Source organism: Chiloscyllium plagiosum, chromosome 42 (genome assembly GCF_004010195.1).
Source record: "Chiloscyllium plagiosum isolate BGI_BamShark_2017 chromosome 42, ASM401019v2, whole genome shotgun sequence".
NCBI classification, from domain to species: Eukaryota; Metazoa; Chordata; class Chondrichthyes; order Orectolobiformes; family Hemiscylliidae; genus Chiloscyllium; species Chiloscyllium plagiosum.
The window spans coordinates 16,553,031-16,575,266 of NC_057751.1; the positions used below are offsets into that span (position 1 = coordinate 16,553,031).

Consider the following 22,236-nt stretch of genomic DNA (forward strand, 5'->3'; position numbering starts at 1 on the left):
CAATAGTTAGTAGTTTGTGGACCAACTTGTGGTAAATGCTGAAGACTGATGGACTTCAAGAGAACACAAAAATAGGCTTCCGGTTGGAATTCAACACTGAGAACTGAAGTAATTTACCCTGTTATGAGGAACAGCAATATAAATGGAACTGCAGTAATTGTGAAATTAATTCAGGAACATAGACCTGTGGAGGTGTGTACATAAATCTCTCTCCCAAAGAGCATAGGGTGGCCTTGGCCCTTTGAATAGAAAAGACTGAATGCTGGACATCTGAAATCTAAGTTACTTAATTTCTTCTAGAGACTTTGAAGAAATTAAAGTTGCATGCATTTGAGATTGATCACCTGGGAGAGTATAGAAGTTACATGTGTTAAGTAGAAGTGGGGGAGGAGAGCAAACAATAGTCATTGTTTGATAAAATAGTGTAAGAGGACAAGTAAAACAAATATGTCTAGAAGAGGTGTAAATGGAAAATAGTCACCACTGACAATGCAAAATAAATGGGAGCAGAGGCTATAATCTGAAATTGTCCTCTTGTGCAGTGGTAGTGTTCTTCATTTTGGGCCAGGAGACCCAGGCCCCATGGTTCAAGTCCATAGGGCCCCCTTAAGCTTGTTACCCTTGGTTTCCATATTGATCAAGCTGCTCTCTTTCCATGGATGCTGCCTGACCTGAGAGTTCCAGCATTTTGTTTTTCAGTATGGATTCCAGCATCTGCAGTAATTTGCTCCTACAAGAATCTCCCTGGGCCGTAAATGACAAGAAGGACTCTCACCCTACAACTGTGTGGAAGGAAGTTCCAAAGACACTCAGTCCTTTGAGTGGAGGAATTCTTCCTCTCAATCTTAAATTGGCAGATCCTTTGTTTCTGGCACTATGCCCTCTGGCTCTAGAATTGGTCGTTACTGTGTCAAGCTTCCCTTATTAGCGTTTAGAATGAGGTGATGAGTAGAATCCCAACCTGTTTAACTGGGCAACCCCTCCATACCAGAGATCATCCTCGTTTGAACATTCTCTGACCTGCCTCAGAGGTGTGTAATGACATTTCCCTACAGGTTGATCGGAAAATATCTGGGCTGTTGTGGTGCAGAGGCAGTGGCCCTACCAGGAGGCACAGATTCCAAGTCCCATCTGCCCCAGAGGTGTACCTAAAAAGTTGTACTTGACCTGCGGATGGAGCCCTTGATGTGTGACGAGTGACTAAACCATAGGTGGCAGTGCCATCACTTGAGCTTCATTTGAACAGTGTCCCATGGGGAGGTCGGTATGGAAACATAAAGTAAGAAACCTTTCAACCCACGGAGTCGGTATCACTAAATCTACGCTAGTCCCATTCTCCAGCAGCAGGCCTTATAGCCTTAGGTGTTATGACCCAGAATTTAAAATGCCAGGAGATGAGAAGTTCAGGTGCACGCCTGCAGCTAGGACGCAGGCGCTCAGCGACGTAACCATTTGTACTCGACAGGAAAGGCAACATAGACGCTGGTCCCCAACCCATGCGGTCATCGCGTTCCCATGTTGCGTCATTGCGTACTGCCTCGGTGCAGGCTGGGAGTTGTAGTTTCTTTCCTTCCCAGGAGAGGTGCGCTTGCGCAGTGGGGAACGGGGGGTTGTGGAGGGAGAGAGAGAGAGACGGGTCTGGCCATGAGCGGGCAGTGTGCGAGGCGGCGAGCGGAGCCGGCCTGGGTCCCGGGGAGGAGGGGAAGCAGCTCTCTCTGGTGAGTGTGTGTTTGAGGGAGGGAGCGGGGAGGTGGCCTTCTCCCTCCTTCACCTCTCTCTTCACCCCCCCCTCCTCCCGAGTGTCCGGCGGAGGGCTTCCCGATGACTGCGTGGCTGATCCTGCCCGTCAGCCTGTCCGCCTTCTCCATCACCGGCATATGGATCGTGTGAGTAGTCTGCACCTCCTGCTCCTCGTCAGTTATTTATCTGGGGATCGGGGGAATTTGCTTTCAGCTTGCCTCCCCGTCGCTCTCCTCACTCGGATCCTCCTCATTGCGGCCGTTGCCTTGACACCCCGGCTGGCCGGACTGCGCCTGCTCGCCCGGCCGGCGGACGGCTGGCCGAACTGCGCTTGCTCCCCCGGTCAGCGGCCGTCCCCGCCCGGCACCTGGTCAGCCCGCGGATTGCGCCTGCTCGCCCGGCCGGCGGACGGCCGGCCGAACTGCGCTTGCTCCCTCGGTCAGCGGCCGTCCCCGCCCGGCACCTGGTCAGCCCGCGGATTGCGCCTGCTCGCACGGCCGGCGGACGGCTGGTCGAACTGCGCCTGCTCCTTCTGGCCAGTTATCAATGTCAGGGAGCCCCCTCATCCCAGGGCTGCTGTGTTTTTTTTTTAGCTGACCAGTTTCCAGCTGCATAACTGTCTGATCTGTGTTTGTTGAAGATTTGAGGTTGTTTTTGCTGAAAGAGTGCATTTTACTCTGTTTTACTGATCCTGGGACTTCATTTAACATGAGGCGTAAAACTGAATTTCAAACTTGTAAATTACTTTTTTTTAAGTAAAACAGGAGGTATACCATCAACATAAGTGATGCGTTAGGCGGATAAACTCTATTTAAATGTTGTTTCTCCCCTGCCCCACCTTCTGTAACAAATAGAAGAAGCTGAGGCTTTGCAGATTGCCAAATGGCACAATGTGCTCAGCGACATTTCCTTACCCCTTACAGAACTCTAGGTTGTAAGTCAGTTTCTGAACTCAATTGGCAAGTGTGCTGCTGGTCAGCTAATGATCAGGCTCAAAAGGTTCACTCTGACCTACCCCCCCCAAAAAAGGCTGGGTTTCTCCGACACTTGGTGTTTTAGATTTCCAGCATCTGCAGTGTTTTGTAAGGGTGGCCTGTTGGTTTCACAGGTGGTGGGAAGGAATGGAGTGTGCTGAAAATGGAGCCGGGGAATGGGTAGCAAAAGCGTTCAGATGGATGCCATTGGAGTGGTTGACGAAGGCGAGGTTTTTAATGTGTGAACCTAGCCTGGGGCTTACAACCCAGCCAAACTTGGACATCTAATACTGTGACGATGCTGGGCTAGAAGAGTTGCGTTTTGTCCTAGTTTGTTTTAGACAGAGAGATTGGGGGACAGGTGCTGAGCAGTCTATGAGAAGATTGTGAGGCCTTGGATTTTTTTTTTAAAAGGTTGGAACAATAGAAGCAGCCTGGATGGGTGTGGTCAAGCTCTGAGCTCCAGGATTTCTAGTTAGCTTTCAGCAGTTGTTGCTGGGGTCTTTAGTAGGGTTGGAATGTAGTGAATCTCTCCCGGCTGGTACGCTCTGAGTTTTCTTTCAGAATTATCTTTTGACTTTTTTTTTCTTCCAGGATTGGAGAACTGCATGTGAGTCATAGAGCTAGATGTACAGCATGAAAACTGACCCTTCAGTCCAATTCATCCATGCCGACCAGATATCCTAAATTAATGTAGTCCAATTTGCTAACACTTCTGTGTTCCTTTGCCTTTTTGCCAAGGGTATGATTATGGGACACAGACCAGACCCCTTCCAAATATATTAAGAAGGTAGCCTAGACTTTGACATTTTCTTATTTTAAAGGCAAATATCAGGTGCTGTGTTCCAGCTGCAATTAAGTTAAGCAAAATGTTAAGCAAAACGCAATTTAGTTAACACAATATTGGAACAGTTAATTAGTTATAGTTACTGTGTCTATTATTCTGTTTTGTTTTCCAGGAGAGTTGAGTTATTCCAAGTTCTTTTTAATTATAGTGTTTGAATAAAGTGTGTGTTTTTATATATGCTTTTTAACATATTTGTAGGGAGTCAGGTCTGGTCCCATTACAATACCAAAACCTATGTTGTTCCTATGTTCTCCCCCTTATCCTGGGTCACTGTAGGCAGTTGTAATGCCCAGGGTAATTAAGGATGAATGATTGTGCGCTTCTTCAGTCTCCTGTGTACCTTACTGCAACTTTGAGTAGGCACATACTTTCCAAACCATGTGTTTTGTCTGAGCAGCATGTGAACAGAGATTGCCAAATTTCTGCAGTCTTTTATGGACTGATGGTCATGGCATTTGAGAGGCTGAGTCTATTTACAAGAATCCCTGAACCAAGCTACTAAGGATTATGTAAATAGAGTCATAGAGATGTACAGCGTGGAAACAGACCCTTCGGTCCAACCAGTCCATGCCGACCCAGATATCTCAACCCAATCTAGTCCCACCTGCCAGCACCCGGCCCATATCCCTCCAAACCCTTCCTATTCATATACCCATCCAGATGCCTCTTAAATGTTGCAATTGTACCAGCCTCCACCACTTCCTCTGGCAGCTCATTCCATACACACACCACCCTCTGCGTGAAAAAGTTGCCCCTTTGGTCTCTTTTACATTTTTTCTCCTCTCACCCTAAACCTATGCCCCTCTAGTTCTGGACTCCCCGACCCCAGGGAAAAGACTTTGCCTATTTACCCTATCCATGCCCCCTCATAATTTTATAAACCTCTATAAGTTCACCCCTCAGCCTCTGACGCTCCAGGGAAAACAGCCCCAGCCTGTTCAGCCTCTCCCTGTAGTTCAAATCCTCCAACCTGTACTATCTCTGTTTAGTAGTTCTCAACTGCTGAAAATGTGTTGCTGGAAAAGCGCAGCAGGTCAGGCAGCATCCAAGGAACAGGAGAATCGACGTTTCGGGCATAAGCCCTTCTTCAGGTATGCCCGAAACGTCGATTCTCCTGTTCCTTGAATGCTGCCTGACCTGCTGCGCTTTTCCAGCAACACATTTTCAGCTCTGATCTCCAGCATTTGCAGCCCTCACTATCTCCTCTGAGCAGTTCTCAAAGCAGGATTAGAATTTCCACAGTGTGAAACAGGCCCTTCAGCCCAACAAATCCACACCACACCTCCGAACAGTAACCCATCCAGACCCATTCGTCTAGTCAGCATTAACTCCTGACTTTTGGGGGGAGGGAAGGACGTGCAAACTCCACCCAGACAGGCGCCCGGGGTGGGAATCGAACCTGGGTCCCTGGCGCTGTGAGGCAGCAGTGCTAACCACTGAGCCACTGTTGCTCCTGGAGAGTTCTCTCACTGGTCTCGAACACAGTTGACCAGTGCGCAATGCCACAGCTGACCCACACATATAGGAGTAGGCTGAAGGCCTCAATACCCCCTCTCCTACATGCAGTGTACCAACATGCCGAAGACTCTGTTGTACAAACAGTGTTTAGATTGCTGTTCCAGACGGGTAATGCTGTGAATGTCGCTGAACTTGTCATCCAGGCACAGTGACTCGATGGATTTCAGTTCAGTCAATTTAAAACAAAAGTCTAGAATTCAAAGCTTGACTCGGTCATGGTGACTGCAATGTTGCAAAAAATCATTAAGGGAAAGAAACGTGCAGTGCTCATGCACCCTGGCCGGAACAGACCGCTAGGGGTGCAGGTTCATAGCTCCTTGAAAGTGGAGTCGCATGTAGATAGGATAGTGAAGGAGGCGTTTGGTATGCTTTCCTTTATTGGTCAGAGTATTGAGTACAGGAGTTGGGAGGTCATGTTGCGGCTGTACAGGGCATTGGTTAGGGTACTATTGGAATACTGCGCGCAATTCTGGCCTATCGGAAGGATGTTGTGAAACTTGAAAGGGTTCAGAAAAGATTGACAAGGATGTCGTCAGGGTTGGAGGGTTTGAGCTACAGGGAGAGGCTGAACAGGCTGGGGCTGTTTTCCCTGGAGCATCAGAGGCTGAGGGGTGACCTTTTAGAGGTTTACAAAATTATGAGGGGCATGGATAGGATAAATAGACAAAGTCTTTTCCCTGGGGTCGGGGAGTCCAGAACTAGAGGGCATACAATTGTAACATTTAAGAGGCATCTGGATGGGTATATGAATAGGAAGGGTTTGGAGGGATATGGGCCGGGTGCTGGCAGGTGGGACTAGATTGGGTAGGGATATCTGGGTCAGCATGGACCGAAGGATCTGTTTCCAGCTAAATAACTCCATGACTCTGACAGAGTGATGTAGTTGACTCTTAACTGCCCAGCAAGCCACTCAGTTGAAGAGCAACTAGGAAATGGCAGGAAACATTGGGCTTGCTCCCATGTGATGAAAGATTTTTTTTAAAAATCTGACTGCAAGATGCTTTGTTGAGGAGGAACTGGTTGAAATAGAGTCATAGAGATGAACAGCACGGAAACAGACCTTCGGTCCAACCCGTCCATGCCGACCAGATATCCCAACCCAATCTAGTCCCACCTGCCAGCACCCGGCCCGTATCCCTCCAAACCCTTCCTATTCATGTACCCATCCAAATGCCTCTTAAATGTTGCAATTGTACCAGCCTCCACCACTTCCTCTGGCAGCTCATTCCATACACGTACCACCCTCTGCGTGAAAAAGTTGCCCCTTAGGTCTCTTTTATATCTTTTCCCCCCTCACCCTAAACCTATGTCCCTCTAGTTCTGGACTCTCCCCGACTCCAAGGAAAAGACTTTGCCTATTTATCCTCTCCATGTCCCTCATGATTTTATAAACCTCTATACGGTCACCCCCTCAGCCTCCGACGCTCCAGGGAAAGCAGCCCCGGCCTGTTCAGCCTCTCCCTGTAGCTCAGATCCTCCAACCCTGACAATATCCTTGTAAAGGTGGCGCCTGGAGTTCCCCAGCTTAGAACCAATCATGGCATGATCAATTCTTGCAGGGAAAACAGGGTCTGAGGGTCAGGTGAGGTAAAAGGTGTGAGGCCTCCAGCCTGTAGGGTTGGCTGAAACTAGGTGTGGGGGGGGGAAAAAATCCCAGCACCAGTGTCAAATGTGGAATCTCTGTGTCTTATTTGTACTGAAGCCTTTAATCCAATGCACTCGGCTTAAAGTGATAAGATTAGTCTACGCCTTCACAGGAACTGATACTGTAGACCTGGTTATGTGTGGCCTTAACTGAACCGCAGTGCTGCAGTTCCTGTCTCGCCCCCGACGACTAAATGTTTTCCTTCTTTCAGCTACGCGATGGCAGTGATGAACCACCACGTGTGTCCCGTCGAGAACTGGTACGATTGTTTCCGATTTCGTTTCTCCCCTCTTGCCCCCCCCCGGTGAGATTGGGGGCTCGCCCTTGGCAAAGAGGTCGTGGCGGTGATTTCCAGGGAAGGATTGAGGGGAGGGGAGAGTGGAAAATACCGTTGCTGCCGCCGGGATCAGAGCAGCTGGCAAAACATCCTGTGTGCGCGCTGTGTAAACGATTACGTCTGCTGGAGTGGTCGCAAAATAATCATTGCTCGGGGTCTAACGCTCTACTTTTCCCCCCCCCCCCCTCGCCTCGGAGCTTATACTCATAGCAGTGTCGATAAATTCAGTGTGATTCTTTCTCCCTCCCCCTTCTATTGGAATCAATCTTTTGGCTTGAAATCGGGCCCTATTCGCAGCCTGTGTTTAAATGTTAAACAAGCAAGAAATAAGCCTTAAGGAATACCTTTCAATCTTTTCCGCCCAAGTAAGTTTGCAGCTGTACTGAGGCACATGACTGTTGTGTCTGTGCGTACACGGTTTTGCGTGTGTTTTTTTTTTAACATTCCCTGCTTGATTCGGAATTGAATTTGGCGGTCTCCTTGTTGCGTCTCAGCATTTACGGTCAGTGACGAGTGACCGTTTGGCCATGGCTCTTGTGCTCCTGTGTCAACGTGCACGGGCAGGCTGCAGTGTCACAAGCTGGCCAGAAGTCTCCCCTCCTCTTGCAGCCTGCCCTTTGTCGGCAGGGATAACGAAGGTCGACGCCTGACCTCGTTAGGCCAAGTTCTGTCCAAACTTTCCCAGACCCGTCAAGCTCTTGAGGTGGTGGGGATGCTCAAATCCCCTGAGCCTCTGGCTCAAGAGCCAGGGACTCTCTCTCCTTTCAACACAACTCCCTCTGGACACTCGGCTCTTGCAAGCACTGGAGAAGCAAATTATTGCAGATGCTGGAATATGTACTGGAACCGCCAAATGCTGGAGAGCACAGCAGGTCAGGCAGTATCCATGGAGAGAGAAAGAGAGAGAGCAACCTCGCGTTTTGAGTCTGAGGTTGGACTGGTTAAAAATCACCAGTTATAGTCCAACAGGCTTATTTGAAAATACAAGCTTTCATAGAGTCATAGAGATGTACAGCACGGAAACAGACCCTTCAGTCCAACGCGTCCATGCCGACCCAGATATCCCAACCCAATCTAGTCCCACCTGCCAGCACCCGGCCCGTATCCCTCCAAACCCTTCCTATACCCAGGTAAAAACAATGACTGCAGATGCTGGAAACCAGATTCTGGATCAGTGGTGCTGGAAAAGCACAGCAGTTTAGGCAGCATCCGAGGAGTAGTAAAATCGCCATTTCGGGCAAAAGCCATTTTCCTGATGAAGGGCTTTTGCCCGAAACGTCGATTTTGCTGTTCCTTGGATGCTGCCTGAACTGTTGTGCTTTTCCAGCACCACTAATCCAGAATGTTCATATACCCATCCAAATGCCTCTTAAATGTTGCAGTTGTACCAGCCTCCACCACTTCCTCTGGCAGCTCATTCCATACACATACCACCCTCTGCGTGAAAAAGTTGCCCTTTAGGTCCCTTTTATATCTTTCCCCTCTCACCCTAAACCTATGTCCGTCTAGTTCTGGACTCCCCCACCCCAGGGAAAAGATTTGTCTATTTATCCTATCCATGCCCCCTCATGATTTTATAAACCTCTATAAGGTCACCCCTTAGCCTCCGACGCTCCAGGGAAAACAGCCCCAGCCTGTTCAGTCACTCCCCATGGCTCAAATCCTCCATCCCTGGCAACATCCTTGTAAATCTTTTCTGAACCCTTTCACGACATACAGATAGCTAGTTTCAAGTTTAGATGACTCTTCATCAGATCTGGTGTGAAGTGTGGGAGGGGACAGCATTTATGCTATAGTGGGAGAGTGAGGGTGGAGTGCCGGTGGAGAAAGGGTGCTGATCGTACAGAGTAACCGATCGAAATTGAGAATAGCAGAACGATGGTGTGTCTAACCGCTAGGCTGGAAAGAACGGACACAGTCTGACTGTGGTGGGGGCAGGGGAGAGAGGACATGGTGACTGAGAATATAACAAGTAAAGCCAGGAGAGAGAGAGAGAGAGAGAGAAGGAATGGGAGTGGGTTCACAATCCAAAGGTATTGAACTCCATATTAAGTCCAGAAGGTTGTAAAGTGCCTAGTCTGAAGATGGGATGTTGTTCCTCCAGTTGGCGCTGTGATTCACAGGAGCTTTGCAGCATGCCAAGGACAGACAAGTGGGCATGCGAGCAGGATGCTGTTTTAAACTAACTGGCTACAGGAAGTCAAAAATCACACAACACCAGGTTATAGTCCAACAGGTTTAATTGGAAGCACACTAGCTTTCGGAGCGACGCTCCTTCGTCAGGTGATAGTGGAGGGCTCGATCGTAACACAGAATTTATAGCAAAAATTTACAATGTGATGTAACTGGAATTATACATTGAAAAATTGATTGTCTGTTAAGCCTTTCATCTGTTCGANNTTGCTATAAATTCTGTGTTACGATCGAGTCCTCCACTATCACCTGACGAAGGAGCGTCGCTCCGAAAGCTAGTGTGCTTCCAATTAAACCTGTCGGACTCTAACCTGGTGGTGTGTGATTTTTAACTTTGTACACCCCAGTCCAACACCGGCATCTCCACATCATGGCTACAGGAAGGTCAGGGTCATGCTTGCGCACTGACTGGAGGTGTTCCGCAAAGTGGTCACGCAGCCCGAGTTTGGTTTCTCCAACGTAGAGCAGACAATGGGTACAGTTGACCAGATTGAAAGAGGTACAGACGAAATGCTGCTTCATCTGGAAATCCTGTTCAGGCTCTTGGGTGGTGAGCAGGGAGGTGGTGTTGGGAAGTGCGGGTGGCGTTGGTGATAATTGAGGAATGCACTAGGGTGTCCCAGCGGGAGCAGTTCCTGCGAAATGAGGGGAAGATGCGTTTGATGGTGGCGTTCTGTTGTAGTTGTCTGAAAGAACTGTTTGCTGAGGCACGCCTAGGTTATCTTGCGGGTTGCATGTTTGCACATGAAAGAAGGATGTAATAATAGAGATGTACAGCACCGAAACAGAACTTTTGGTCCAACTCGCACATGCTGACCACATATCCTAAACTGATCGAGTCTCATTTGCCAGCATATGGCCCATGTCCTGACAAATCGTTCCTATTTATATACTCATCCAAATGCCTTTTTAATGTTGTAATTGTATCTACCCCACACCACCTCCTTGGGCAGCTTGTTCCACACATGCACTACCCTGTGTCTGAAAACGTCACGCCGCAGGTCGCTTTCATATCTTTCCCCCCTCACCATAAATCTGTGCCCTCTAATTTTGTATTCCTCTACCCTGGGGGAAAAACCTTTAGGCTATTTGCCCTACCCATTGCCCTTCATGATTTTATAAACCTCTATAAGGTCACCCATCAGACTCCGACGCTCCAGGGAAAATTGCCCCAACCTATTTGGCCTCTCCCTGTAGCTCAAACCTTCCAACTCTGGCAACATCTTTATAAATCTTTTCTGCACCCTTTAACAACGTCTTACCTATGAAAAATGTGTTGCTGGAAAAGCACAGCAGGTCAGGCAGCATCCAAGGAGCAGGGGAAATCGACGTTTCGGACATAAGCCCTTCTTCAGGTGCTGCCTGACCTGCTGCGCTTTTCCAGCAACACATTTTCAGCTCTGATCTCCAGCATCTGCAGTCCTCACTTTCTCCTAACGTCTTACCTATAGCAGGGATACCGGAATTTAGCGCAATACTGCAAAAGTGGCCCAACCAATGTCCTATACAGCTGCAACGTCACGCACTGCAGTGTAGATTTGTTCGAATTTTAAATAAGGAGTTGGTTCGATGCAATATATTTCTGTCACGGTGATTTTTTTTTTAAAAAAACCTTCTGTGGTCCCTGTTGAGTTTTTTTTTGAGGGAAGTCCTTTGTTAGGTGATTAAATTAAAGAGGCAATATCATTATTTAAAGAAGCAGACCTTGAGAAAAGAACGCAGCAAATACCGAGGATAGAGAAAATGACCCAAATTGAAATGGAGCGACTCGCTGTAACGTATAAAACCTGGCAGATGAATCAGATCAAGATAGTGTGCGAGCCACGTGCCAGTGCTTAACTTAAAACCTTGTTTCGCAACATTATTTGCAGAATGTGGCATAATGGAGGGACATGGAAGTTTTCATTACAGTTAGGATTTGATTTTGATTAGATTAGATTCGGCCCAACCAGTTCACACCGACCCTCCGAAGAGCAACCCACCCAGACCCATTCCCCTGCATCTAACACTACGGGCAATTTAGCACGGCCAATTCACCCTAACCTGCACATCTTTGGACTGTGGGAGGAAACCGGAGCACCCGGAGGAAGCCCACACGGACACAAGGAGAATGTGCAGACTCCACACAGACAGTTGCCCGAGGCTGGAATCGAACCTGAGACCCTGGTGCTGTGAGGCAGCAGTGCTAACCACTGAGCCACCTTGCCACAAATTTATTGTCACACATATTTTGCAGTAAATATAGCTTTTCACTGTATTTTATTCTATCATTTGTTGCCACAACACAGCACAATTTTTAATCATTTAACAATAAAGGAAAAGAAAGTGTAGCAACTAACTTATTTGGGCTGTCAATATATACCAAATCTTTTATCCCGCGTGAAAGATTCAAGGTGTTCAGAATAATTGTGTAAAAGATTTATAGGACTTCTCTTTTAAAAAAAAAACATGATTTGCACACACTTTTACATCTCGTTGTTCACTTTCTCAGTTTGAGTCATTGCTTGTGTCCGTACTCACGGACAAAGTCTTTGCCGTCGACAAAGTCTTTGTTCACGATCTAAATAGAATTCCCCGTTTGCCGTGATAAATCCGATTCCTCGCTGATTCTCAAATGCGACACCATGGAAATTGGATGGGTGTTGGGAAAAGTCGAGATGAATCTGCGTCATCGACTGTTAGTCTTCATGTTGTCTCCCCACTCTCTGCCCGCCACTCAAAACGTAAATGGTAACAGACCCTCCTCTCGACTGGATGCTGCCCTTGTCCATGCTGGCCCCTTGCTTCTGCTCCGACTCCCCGCTTCTCTCTCGTCCCCTCCAGAGTCTGTGATCAGAGGAGCTAGCTCCTCCTGATTCCCTGACCCCCCCCCACACACTCGCTGCTGCTCCCACCTGATCCCTGCCTGTTTTCCTACTTCCCGGGTCTTCTGCCATTCAGCGTTGGACGACGTGTGTGAGAATTAGGAGCAGCAGTAACTGGTTCAGTCCCTCGAGCCTGCTCCGCCATTCGATTTGATTGTGACCTCAGCACGTCACATAATCATGTGAAGAGTTATTAGCAAGTTTTGAGAAGACTTGTAGCTCAGGTTGAGATTCTGGATGTTGGTTTGCTCGTTAAGCTGGAAGGTTCATTACCAGACGTTTCGTCACCCTACTCGGTAACATCTTCAGTGGGCCTCAGGCGAAGCACTGCTGATAATTCCTGCTTTCTATTTCTATGTTTGGGTTTCTTTGGGTCAGTGATGTCATTTCCTGTGGTGGTGTCATTTCCTGTGGTGGTGTCACTTCCTGTGGTGATGTCACTTCCTGATCCTTTTCTTGGGGTGGTAGATGGGGTCTAGCTCGGTGTGTTTGTTGATGGGAGTTATTGTGTGGAGGTGACTGTTCCTGAATTTGCCCGGCCCCGTCTTGACTTTCCCACTGGCCTGCTCTGGCCTTTCCATGCTCGTGGTTTCAAAGCTCACGTGCGGCGCTTTGGGATTCCACATCCCGGAAAATGGGGGTGCGTGGTGTCCGCGCGAGTAGGCCCTGGAAAACTGAGCTCTTTGCTGACCAGGTTTGTGTCTTCCTGCTCCCCAAGGTTGTATAACGAGTCCTGCTCAGAGGAGACAACGAAACAGGACTATCCCAAAAGCTGCTGCACTGTTCAGGATATCCCATTGGTCAGGTAGGGGCAATTATTCTGTACCTTACCCCCTCCCCCGATAGATATCCGTTTGCAATGAAACACGCACAGCAGGATCTGTCAGTCCAGCATAGTAAGAAAAATGGTTCACATCTCCTGCGGGGCCTTGCATCAGAACTTTTCAGTGAGGATTTGGGAGAAATAAGTTCTGCCTAACCCCACTTCCGCCTTCTCCTGAGTTCCAGCCATTTTCTTTTGTTCAGAGTACCATTTCCTTTTGCCTTGACTGAGCGCATTTAGTTTCCCTTTTGCTCAGAAGGCTTTGGATAATTTAACGCTCTTTGCCAACAGTAGTATTCTCATAAAACTGATGTAGATTTTATTGTCATGTGTACTCAATACAAGAGTACAGTAAAAGTCTACAATGTCGCCGCACACCGTACCATCTTAGGGACAAATAGCTACAGTACAAAGTAGTAAAAGAGAGAATCAAAGTTAAAAGCATCATTAAAAAAAATAAGGTGATGGATAACATTAAAGTCATAGAGATGTACAGCATGGAAACAGACCCTTCGGTCCAACCCGTCCATGCCGACCCAGATATCCCAACCCGATCTAGTCCCACCTGCCAGCACCCGGCCCATATCCCTCCAAACCCTTCCTATTCATATACCCATCCAAATGCCTCTTAAACGTTGCAATTGTACCAGCCTCCACCACTTCCTCTGGCAGCTCATTCCATACACGTACCACCCTCTGTGTGAAAACGTTGCCCCTTAGGTCTCTTTTATATCTTTCCCCTCTCACCCTAAACCTATGGCCGCTAATTCTGGACTCTCCGACCCCAGGGAAAAGACTTTGCCAAGTCCTCCTAGGAAAACTAGCAAAAATAAAGAAATAAAAGTTAAAAGTTCAACAGTCGTTCTTGAGTACTTAGACATAATAGGGCCCCAGTCTCCTCAGCTTACTGACTGGGAGACCCCAGCTGCCTATAATCCAGAAACCTGGATTAATGCTCTGGGGACACAAATTCAAATCCCACCAAATTCAGCTGGAACAAAATTCTGGTCTCGCTAATCGCGATCACAATCAATGGGTTGTGGTTCCCCAACAAAAACCCATCTCGTTCATTAATCTGCTTTCAGGAAGGAAATCTTCCATCCTCACCGGGTCCGGCCTACCTGTCGCTGTGGAGCCGTGACAGTGTCTATGTCAGGGTCTCGCTTGTATGAAAATACTGCAAGATCCAATTGAATTTATTGGTGACTATCTTCCATGTATGGCTTATTCTGTTTCTGAGGTGATAGCAGATCAGTTCTGCTTTTGTCTGTACAAATGAGCCCTAGCCTCTTTAATCTATCCTGCCAAGTATAACTGCTTGATTCGGGTTTCATTATAGCTCATTTTATTTGCATCGTCTTTCATGCCTCAGGATTGTTTTGTGTAGATAACATTGAGACCAGAATGGTGTGCAGTGCTCACGAGGTCTATATGTGTTCGTTGTAATTTCTCTGCTTTTCAATCACCCCCCCCCCCCTCCCCCCCAGTGCAATTCAAGCAGTTTTTTGCAACGCTTTGATTAATCTGTGTTTCCGTTGTGCTGGTGTCATCGATTAGTGTATCCAGGGCGCTCATTCCCCTTTCGATATTTAGACATCCAAGGTATTTGTGGCCATCCTCTTCTCTTCCCGGCACCTCGCACTTCGGTTTGATGTTCCTTTACCCCGTGCAGGTCCACGCTGCGTTGTGTCACCCCCTGCACGTTAACTGGAACCACCCAGCTCTCCCCCCCCCAACACATTCCTCTCGGCAGCAATTCCAGCCCTCCGTCTTCCTGTTCCCTCTTTGTGCTGAGCTAGATATCCGTTCTGCTGCTCACACGCTGCCTCCACAAACCTAGCCTCGGAGAGGCGACTGCATTTATCATCGAGGTCTTTCGATGATCGTGGGTGTATTCTGCCTCCTGCAGCTTAGTTTTAATCTGCCTTTTCTGTGCATTCTTTGAAGAATTCAACAAGGTTAGAAAAGCCTGACCTTCCCCTTCAAATCCAGGCCAATTCCCTGGCAATCTTTTCAGCTTTCTAGATGTTTTTCTGTTCCATCAATAATGGCCTTCTGCCATTGATATTAAACTAATCAGTGTTTAGCCCCCAACCCCGGATTCAGTCTATGTCCCTTACACTCGATTTGCTGGTCACTAATTCTCTGACAATGGTCACTAACTCCCACAAAATGATCCTCATCTGTCCTCCCCGTTGTCTTTTTGCCAATTATCTTAAATCGTCAACAGGAGCAGTGCGCTCTCTGTCAGTTTTTAGAAATATTACTCAGTCACTGTTAACGTTAAACTGACCGTATTGGAGAATATTCTTTGGCACCCAACTGCACCTGATTATAATTTAACTAAATTGTTTCCTGTCCCCCTTTTATAAGCGTTTTTGCATTGCTATTAAGTCTTTTCATTTCCCTGAATCGTGTATTTATTGACTCACTGCCCTTCCAAGGCCCAAGTCAGAAGGGTGTGAGGGAATAATCCCCACTTGCCCTGGATGGGGGGGGGCAGCTCCAACAACACTCGAGAAGCTCGACACCATCCAGGGACAAAGCAGCCCCCCCGCTCGATTGTCCCCACCCCCACAAACCCCCCACTCCCTCAGCCCCCCCGACGCTCAGTAACAGCAGTGGGTACCATCTACAAGACGTGCTGTAGCAACTCCCCCAGGCTCCTCAGACAGCACCTTCCAAACCCCACGGCCACTTCCATCGGGAAGGACAAGGGGCAGCAGGTACATGGGAACACCACCCCCCTGCAAGTTCCCCTCCGAGCCCCTCACAATCCCGACTCGGTAATCTACCGACCGTTTCTTCAGTGTCGCTGGGTCAGACCTGTGGAACTCCCCGCAACAGCATTGTGTATTAACCTACACCACGTGGAATGCAATGGTTTAATGAAGGCAGAAATGGAAAACAAGCGCTGGCCTAGCCTGGGTTGCTCCCATTCCTTGACAGAATTAAAAACAACTCCCCTCCTCCCCTCTCCACTGTCAGGACAGCGGTGTGTTTGCAGACCGTCGTTGTTTGTGAGGGAGTGAGTGAACTCCCTTGGGGCGACCGTTGCTGTGTGTTTTCTCTGTACTGTCCCCTCCTCACTGTTTGGTACTAAATAAGACGCACTGACGTGACTGAATATAAACCGGGAAAATAAACAATACACAACCGCACAGCCTACAGGAGGAAGCAATGAGGCAGTTCTTTTCTCCCACTGTCCCTTACATCACCTCTGAATAACGTGCTTCCAGCCTCTGGCAGATAATGTCAGACTTAGCTTTGACAATCATCTTGGTGGTACTCCAGTCATCAATCTGTTGTGTAAATAGCTTTTGGTCAGGGATGTCAGGTACGCTGCAGTCCCAGTGGTACAAGAGAATAAAGGGAAGCAGTTGTTGAAATGACTCCCTTACTGACTACCTTGTTTTCTTGTATGTTCTCTACAGTAAGTGTGGTTCGTACCCTCCTGAAAGCTGCCTCTTCAGTTTAATCGGCAACGTGGGGGCTTTTATGGGTGAGTCATTCACTAGTTTGTTACTAAGAGCAGCAGCCGGACTTGTAGCATTACCGCATCAGAGAGCTGGACCATTCTTGCTGCTATTCCGAATCGGTTATTATTCCCACCACTTTCGGACAGGGGGTTGGATTTAAAACGGGGCGGTCTGCTCAGCAGTCTTTGTGCTTCTCAATAACGCCATCGCGCTCAAAATTAGCTTTCGGGCTTTAGTCCAGGATTCGAAAGACAAAGGTCGCAGCTTCAGGGCCATTCAGTTCGACATCGAGTTTTACAGCAGGCTGTGTCCGCCCTGCTCATCATAACCATCCATCTATTCTTACCCCATTTCCCAGCACTTGGCCTGTAGCCTCATACACTCTGGAGTTGCAAGAGTGCATCTCCCTATTTGGTAAATGTCTCGAGGCTTACGGTTTCCAGACACTCGCCACCCGCTCGGTGAACCTTTTTCCCTTAAATCCCCTCTGACCTCACCTTCCATCTATGTCCCTTTGTCAATCTGCGTGGCTAGAAGGTAAAGATTCCAGCCAATCTAGCCTCTCCTCATAACTGAATCGCTCCATCCTGGTGAATCTCCTCTGCACCCCCTGCAGTGTAATATAGTGCGGTGTCCCGAACTGCACACAGTACCCCAGCCGTGGCCTTACAAACGTTGTACACAGCTCCATCTTAGCCTTTGTATTCAATGCCGGCACTAATAAATGCAAGTATCCCATATGCCTCCTTAACCACTTCCATCTAGAAGGACAAGGGGCAGCAGATACATGGGAACACCACCCCCCTGCAAGTTCCCCTCCGAGCCCCTCACCGTCCGCGACTTGGAAATATATCTTCGGTGCCGCTGGGTCCAACTGCCTTCAAGGGTCTGTGGACATGCCTACCAAGATCCCACTGACCAAGGGTCCCCCATTCGTTGTGTACTCTCTCTAATCCCAACTCTGTCTTAGTCAATCCTCCCTCCACGTTCAAACACTACCCCAGCAACCGTGCATCTTATCAGAAGCCTTTCGGAAATTCAACGATATTACGTTTGCTCGTTCTCATTTTTGCCTTCCACGTTGTGAAGAAAGGTCTGTAGTTCAGGCCAGTCAATAGCTATCCCCTCGTGTATGGGGAGGAAACGATGTTGGATCCTGCGGTTTCAGATTGCATGGCTCCAGAGCCTTCCCCGCGATTGCTGTTAACCTGTGCCTCAGATTGGATGTTTCCAGGTTATGTGAATCCTGCCGTGGCCTTGCTTTTCACATAGTCTTAGAGATGCGCAGCACATAAACAGACCCTTCGGTCCAACACGTCCATGCTGACCAGATACCTTCAATTAATCTAATCCCATTTGTCAGCATTTGGTCCATATTCCTCTCAACCCTTGCAGTCCATGTTTCCATCTTGATGCCTTTTAAATGTTACAATTGTACCAGAAGTTGAATTAAGAAGTTTTGTTGGAAGCAGAATATAGGGATCTTTACTGTTTATCTAACCCCGTGCTGTCCCTGTCCTGGGAGTGTTTGATGGGGGGACAGTGTAGAGCGAGCTTTACTCTGTATCTAACCCCGTGCTGTCCCTGTCCTGGGAGTGTGTGATGGGTGTCAGTGTAGAGAGAGCTTTACTCTGTATCTAACCCCGTGCTGTCCCTGTCCTGGGAGTGTTTGATGGGGAGACAGTGTAGAGCGAGCTTTACTCTGTATCTAACCCCGTGCTGCCCCTGTCCTGGGAGTGTTTGATGGGGGGGCAGCAGTGCAGAGGGAGCTGTAATCTGTATATAATACTGTGCTGTACATGCACTGCCAGGTGTATATGTTTGATGGGTGACTTTCCAGGACTTTGTAGAGGGGGGCTGTAATCTGTGTATGTCCAAAACCGGAATACTATATTCAGTTCTGGTCACCTCATTACAGGAAGGATGTGGAAGCTTTAGAGAGGGTGCGGGGGAGATTTATCAGGATGCTGCCTGGACTGGAGGGCAGGTCATATGAAGACAGGTTGAGGGAGCTAGGGCTTTTCTCATTGGAGTGAAGAAGGTTGAGAGGTGTGCAAGACGATGAGAGGCACAGATAGAGTGGATAGCTAGAGACTTTTCCTGGGGTCGAAGTGGGTATCACGAGGGGAGCATAATGTTAAGTTAATTGGAGGAAGGTTTAGTGGAGATGTAAGTTCTTTACTCGAGAGTGGTGGGTGTGTGGAATGCACTGCCAGCAGTAGTGGTAGAGTCAGATACTTTCGGGACATTTAAGCCTATCTTGGATAGGCCCGTGGAAGTTGGTACAATGAAGGGTATGTAGGTTAGTCTGATCTTTAGAGTAGGATAAACAGCCAGCATAATATTGAGGGCCGAAGGGCCTGGACTGTCCTTTGTTCTGGTGGCTATAGCCTGATGACCAGAGAGACCTATTGCGAATCGACACCACTCAGGCTGAGGTAACACCACACACAAAAAACAAACCCACCGAAGAAACCGCGTTTAGGTGAAGGAGCTGTTTACGTCTCGGGACGGGATTGGCTGTGAACACGGCCTGGTGGGAGCTGGCTAGCCTGCTGCTTGTGGCTGTCCTTACTGATGGTCACTTGTCTGTCTTCTGTCCTTCCAGTGGTGGTGATCTGTGTCCTCCGCTACGGTCAGATTCTGGAGCGATGCCGCCCCATGTGGATCAACACAGGTGCCCTGGTCACCGGCTGCATTAACGCAGTCGGGCTGATCATGGTTGGAAATTTCCAAGTAAGGCCTCCTGTTTTTTTTTATTTAAAAAAAAAATCTTTGCTTCCCTTCGCCCCGAGTGACAAATGTTTGTTTTCTGCCTGAAACCGAAGCTTTACAGAAAGCGGGAGACGTTGGCAGACCGCCAGTGAGAGATCAGGTGCGGACGTGTTTATAACACTGCACGCCCCAAATATTATTCAATTGTGTTCCTGTTACATTCCGTCCCTGCGCTCGGTCATTATGTAAACTGCACATCTGCCTCCTTTCTACTTAGCCAAACCTCATCCTTCCAAACTGCTCTGGAACTGGCCCGTTTCTCAGCAAGAGGCTCGCAATTCCTTTGCGCTCAGCGTTTGTGCTGTGAGACATTGGGGGGGGGGGGGAGAGAGCCTTTCGATATCCGTGTCCGCACATCCCTGGGAATGATGGAGATGCAGAACCTCATGCGACACGCTCTCCCATTGCAATGGCGGCTCCTGACCCTTCCAGTGACAATATGTTATGGCGGATTTAAAAAAAAAAAAGGGACTTTTCTTTTGTAGAAAGAATCGAGTCCAGAAAAGTAGGAGCCTGGATCATGTAAATGAGGTCAAAAGGCAGCATTTTATCCCCTTCCAATGAGAAGCTGTAAATAAAGATTGCTGAAAGGGGACCAGTCAGGATTAACTGCAGTTCAGTGTTGCCACCCCTTGTTTTAAGCTCTAACTCTTTTGAAGTTTGTTCACTGGATGCTGACGTGGCTGGCTGGGCCAGCGTTTATTGTCTGTCCCGAATTGCTCAGTTAACAGTCAGCCACGTTGCTGAGAGTTATGTGTAGGCTAGAACCGGTAAGGATGGCTGATTTCCTTCCCTCAAGGACATGAGTGAACCAGGCGGGTTTTTACCACAGGCGGCAGTCCAGCGTTTTACTGAATTCACATTTCGTTAGCTTCTAGCGGTGGAGTTTGATCTCCGGTTCCCACAGATTGCCAGTCCAGTGACATTACCACGACACTGCCACCTCTCTCCAATACAGCTGAGATATAGAAATACTCTTGAAATGGGGCAACTAATTCATCACAACAATCACCATCCAAAAGATCGTCTTAATTCAATGTTATTCTTAAGTTGAAGTTTGTACGTTCTCTGACAAATTATAGGAAAAAGATGAAATGCACTAATTCAGGGTTAGCTCTCGTTTAATTATTTGTCCGTTGATGTGTCAATCAAGTCCATGAGTCTTGCGTTTGCAAACGATGCATTCTGCCAGCCTCACTTGGCACTTTGGCGAAATATTTTGTTCAGAAATGTTGATTTTTTTTTTTTATTTGCAGCTCCCTGTAGCTTTTATTTTGGGTCGATCTAATTAGCTGAAGAAACTTGTCAAAATAAAAATGTAGCCAAACCCTGCTCTGCACCGACAATGTAAGTCCTTTAACATCCTTTCGTTTGCGATCCTTTCTCCTGAAGCTGCTGACTCCTTGCTTGACGTACAGATTCCTCAGATTTTATCTCGTATCTACGAGACTGCGCCCTTCTCATTAAGAACATAAAACATAGCACAGGAACAGGCCCTTCGACCCCACTATGCTGTGCTGAACGTGATGCCAAATTAAACTAATCCCTTCTGCTTGCCCTTGGTCCATATTCCACCCCCCTCCTCCATTCCTTTGCACATTCATCTGCTGATAAAATCCCTTAAACACCCCTCCTGTATCTGATTCCTCCACCATCCCTGGTAGCGGGTTCCCCACTCCGAACACACTCAGTGCTTTTAAAACAAAACCTACCCTTCACCTTAAATGTACGCCTTTTCGTATGAGACGTTTCAACTCTGGGAGGAGAAAGGTTCTGACCCTGTCCGTGCGTCTCATAATTTTTGTCGACTTTTATCAAGTCTTCCCTCAGCTCCAGAGAAAACAACCCGCATTTTTCTAGCCTCTCCTTATAGCTCATACCCTCTAATCCAGGCAGAATCCCAGTCGTCTGCACCCTCTCCAAAGCCTCCACGTCCTCCCTGTAATGTGGTTCAGATAGACAATGTGATATCTAAAATACAGTGTTCTGAGGACGCCATTTTATTTATTCACAATGCAGGCTGAGCAAGTCTTTTGTTTTGCTTGTGCCTAATTTCCCCTTGCAAAGGTGATGGTGAGCCTTGATCAGCCGCAGTTCGTGTGGGTTGAATTTTCCAGTCGAACAGATTCATGACGATCATGGTCCATGCAATCGTCGCAGCTCTTGGACTGGGGTTCGTGCTTCAAGCTGTGTTCCTGTTTCCCCAGGTTGACCATGTCAAGAGCTTGCATTACATCGGTGCCGGAGTGGCCTTCCCCGCAGGAATGGTCTTTGTCTGCCTCCAGTGCATCCTGACCTACAAAGTGGCGATATCCCTTCTGGATCACTGGATAGGCCACATCAGGGCTATCCTCACCATCTTGGCCTTAATCTCTCTCGTCCTCAGTATCCTTACGTCCAGTCCATCCGCTCAAATGCGTGCAGCGTGACATACAACGGTGGGCTTAATGCGTGCGGGTCTTGGCTTTAGGGCTGGGGTCCTCTGTCATTTATCATATTTGCCTCCGTTGCTCGGACCTTTTGAGTCTAGCAGTTGGGAAGTTATGCTGAGGTTATAGAGGATGTTAGTGAGACCACCGCTAGAGTACTATGTCCAGTTCTGGCCATCCCATTTTGGGAATGATATTATCATGCTGCAGAGGGTTTCAGAAGAGATTTACCAGGATGTTGCTGGGAATAGAGGGCTGTGTGTTACAAGGCGAGGCAGGAGGTTGAGAAGTGACGTTATAGGGATTCATAACAGCGTAAGGGACATACATAAGGTGAATGGCAGCTGTCTTTTCCCTAGGGTGGGGGATTTTGAGACGAGGGGGCATATTTTAAGGTGAGAGTCATAAAGATGTACAGCACGGAAACAGGTTCAACCCGTCCATACTGACCCAGATATCCTAACCCAATCTAGTCTTGTTTGCCAGCACCCGGCCCATATCCCTCCAAACCCTTCCTATTCATGTCCCCATCCAGATGCCTTTTAAATGCTGTCATTGTACCAGCCTCCTCCACATCCTCTGGCAGCTCATTCCATACACATACCACCCTCT

At 48.0% G+C, this 22,236-nt stretch overlaps 1 protein-coding gene across 5 annotated transcripts in view; it reads left to right on the top strand.

Moving 5' to 3' along the window:
* Positions 1-1,069: 1,069 nt before the first annotated feature.
* The window catches only part of LOC122543193 (transmembrane protein 150A-like), a 38,171-nt gene continuing 17,004 nt past the window's right edge, over positions 1,070-22,236 (top strand). The window contains exons 1-8 of one of the 5 annotated variants that reach the window (XM_043681631.1): positions 1,070-1,886; positions 3,309-3,324; positions 3,456-3,504; positions 6,936-6,983; positions 12,837-12,923; positions 16,376-16,443; positions 19,029-19,156; positions 21,403-21,580. In XM_043681631.1, the coding sequence (XP_043537566.1) occupies positions 1,497-1,886; positions 3,309-3,324; positions 3,456-3,504; positions 6,936-6,983; positions 12,837-12,923; positions 16,376-16,443; positions 19,029-19,156; positions 21,403-21,580 (964 nt within the window). In that variant the 5' untranslated portion in view covers positions 1,070-1,496. Of the gene's footprint in view, positions 1,887-3,308; positions 3,325-3,455; positions 3,505-6,935; positions 6,984-12,836; positions 12,924-16,375; positions 16,444-19,028; positions 19,157-21,402; positions 21,581-22,236 lie in introns of those variants that run through there. The other 4 variants (XM_043681630.1, XM_043681632.1, XM_043681633.1 and 1 more) reach the window with 4 other exon arrangements.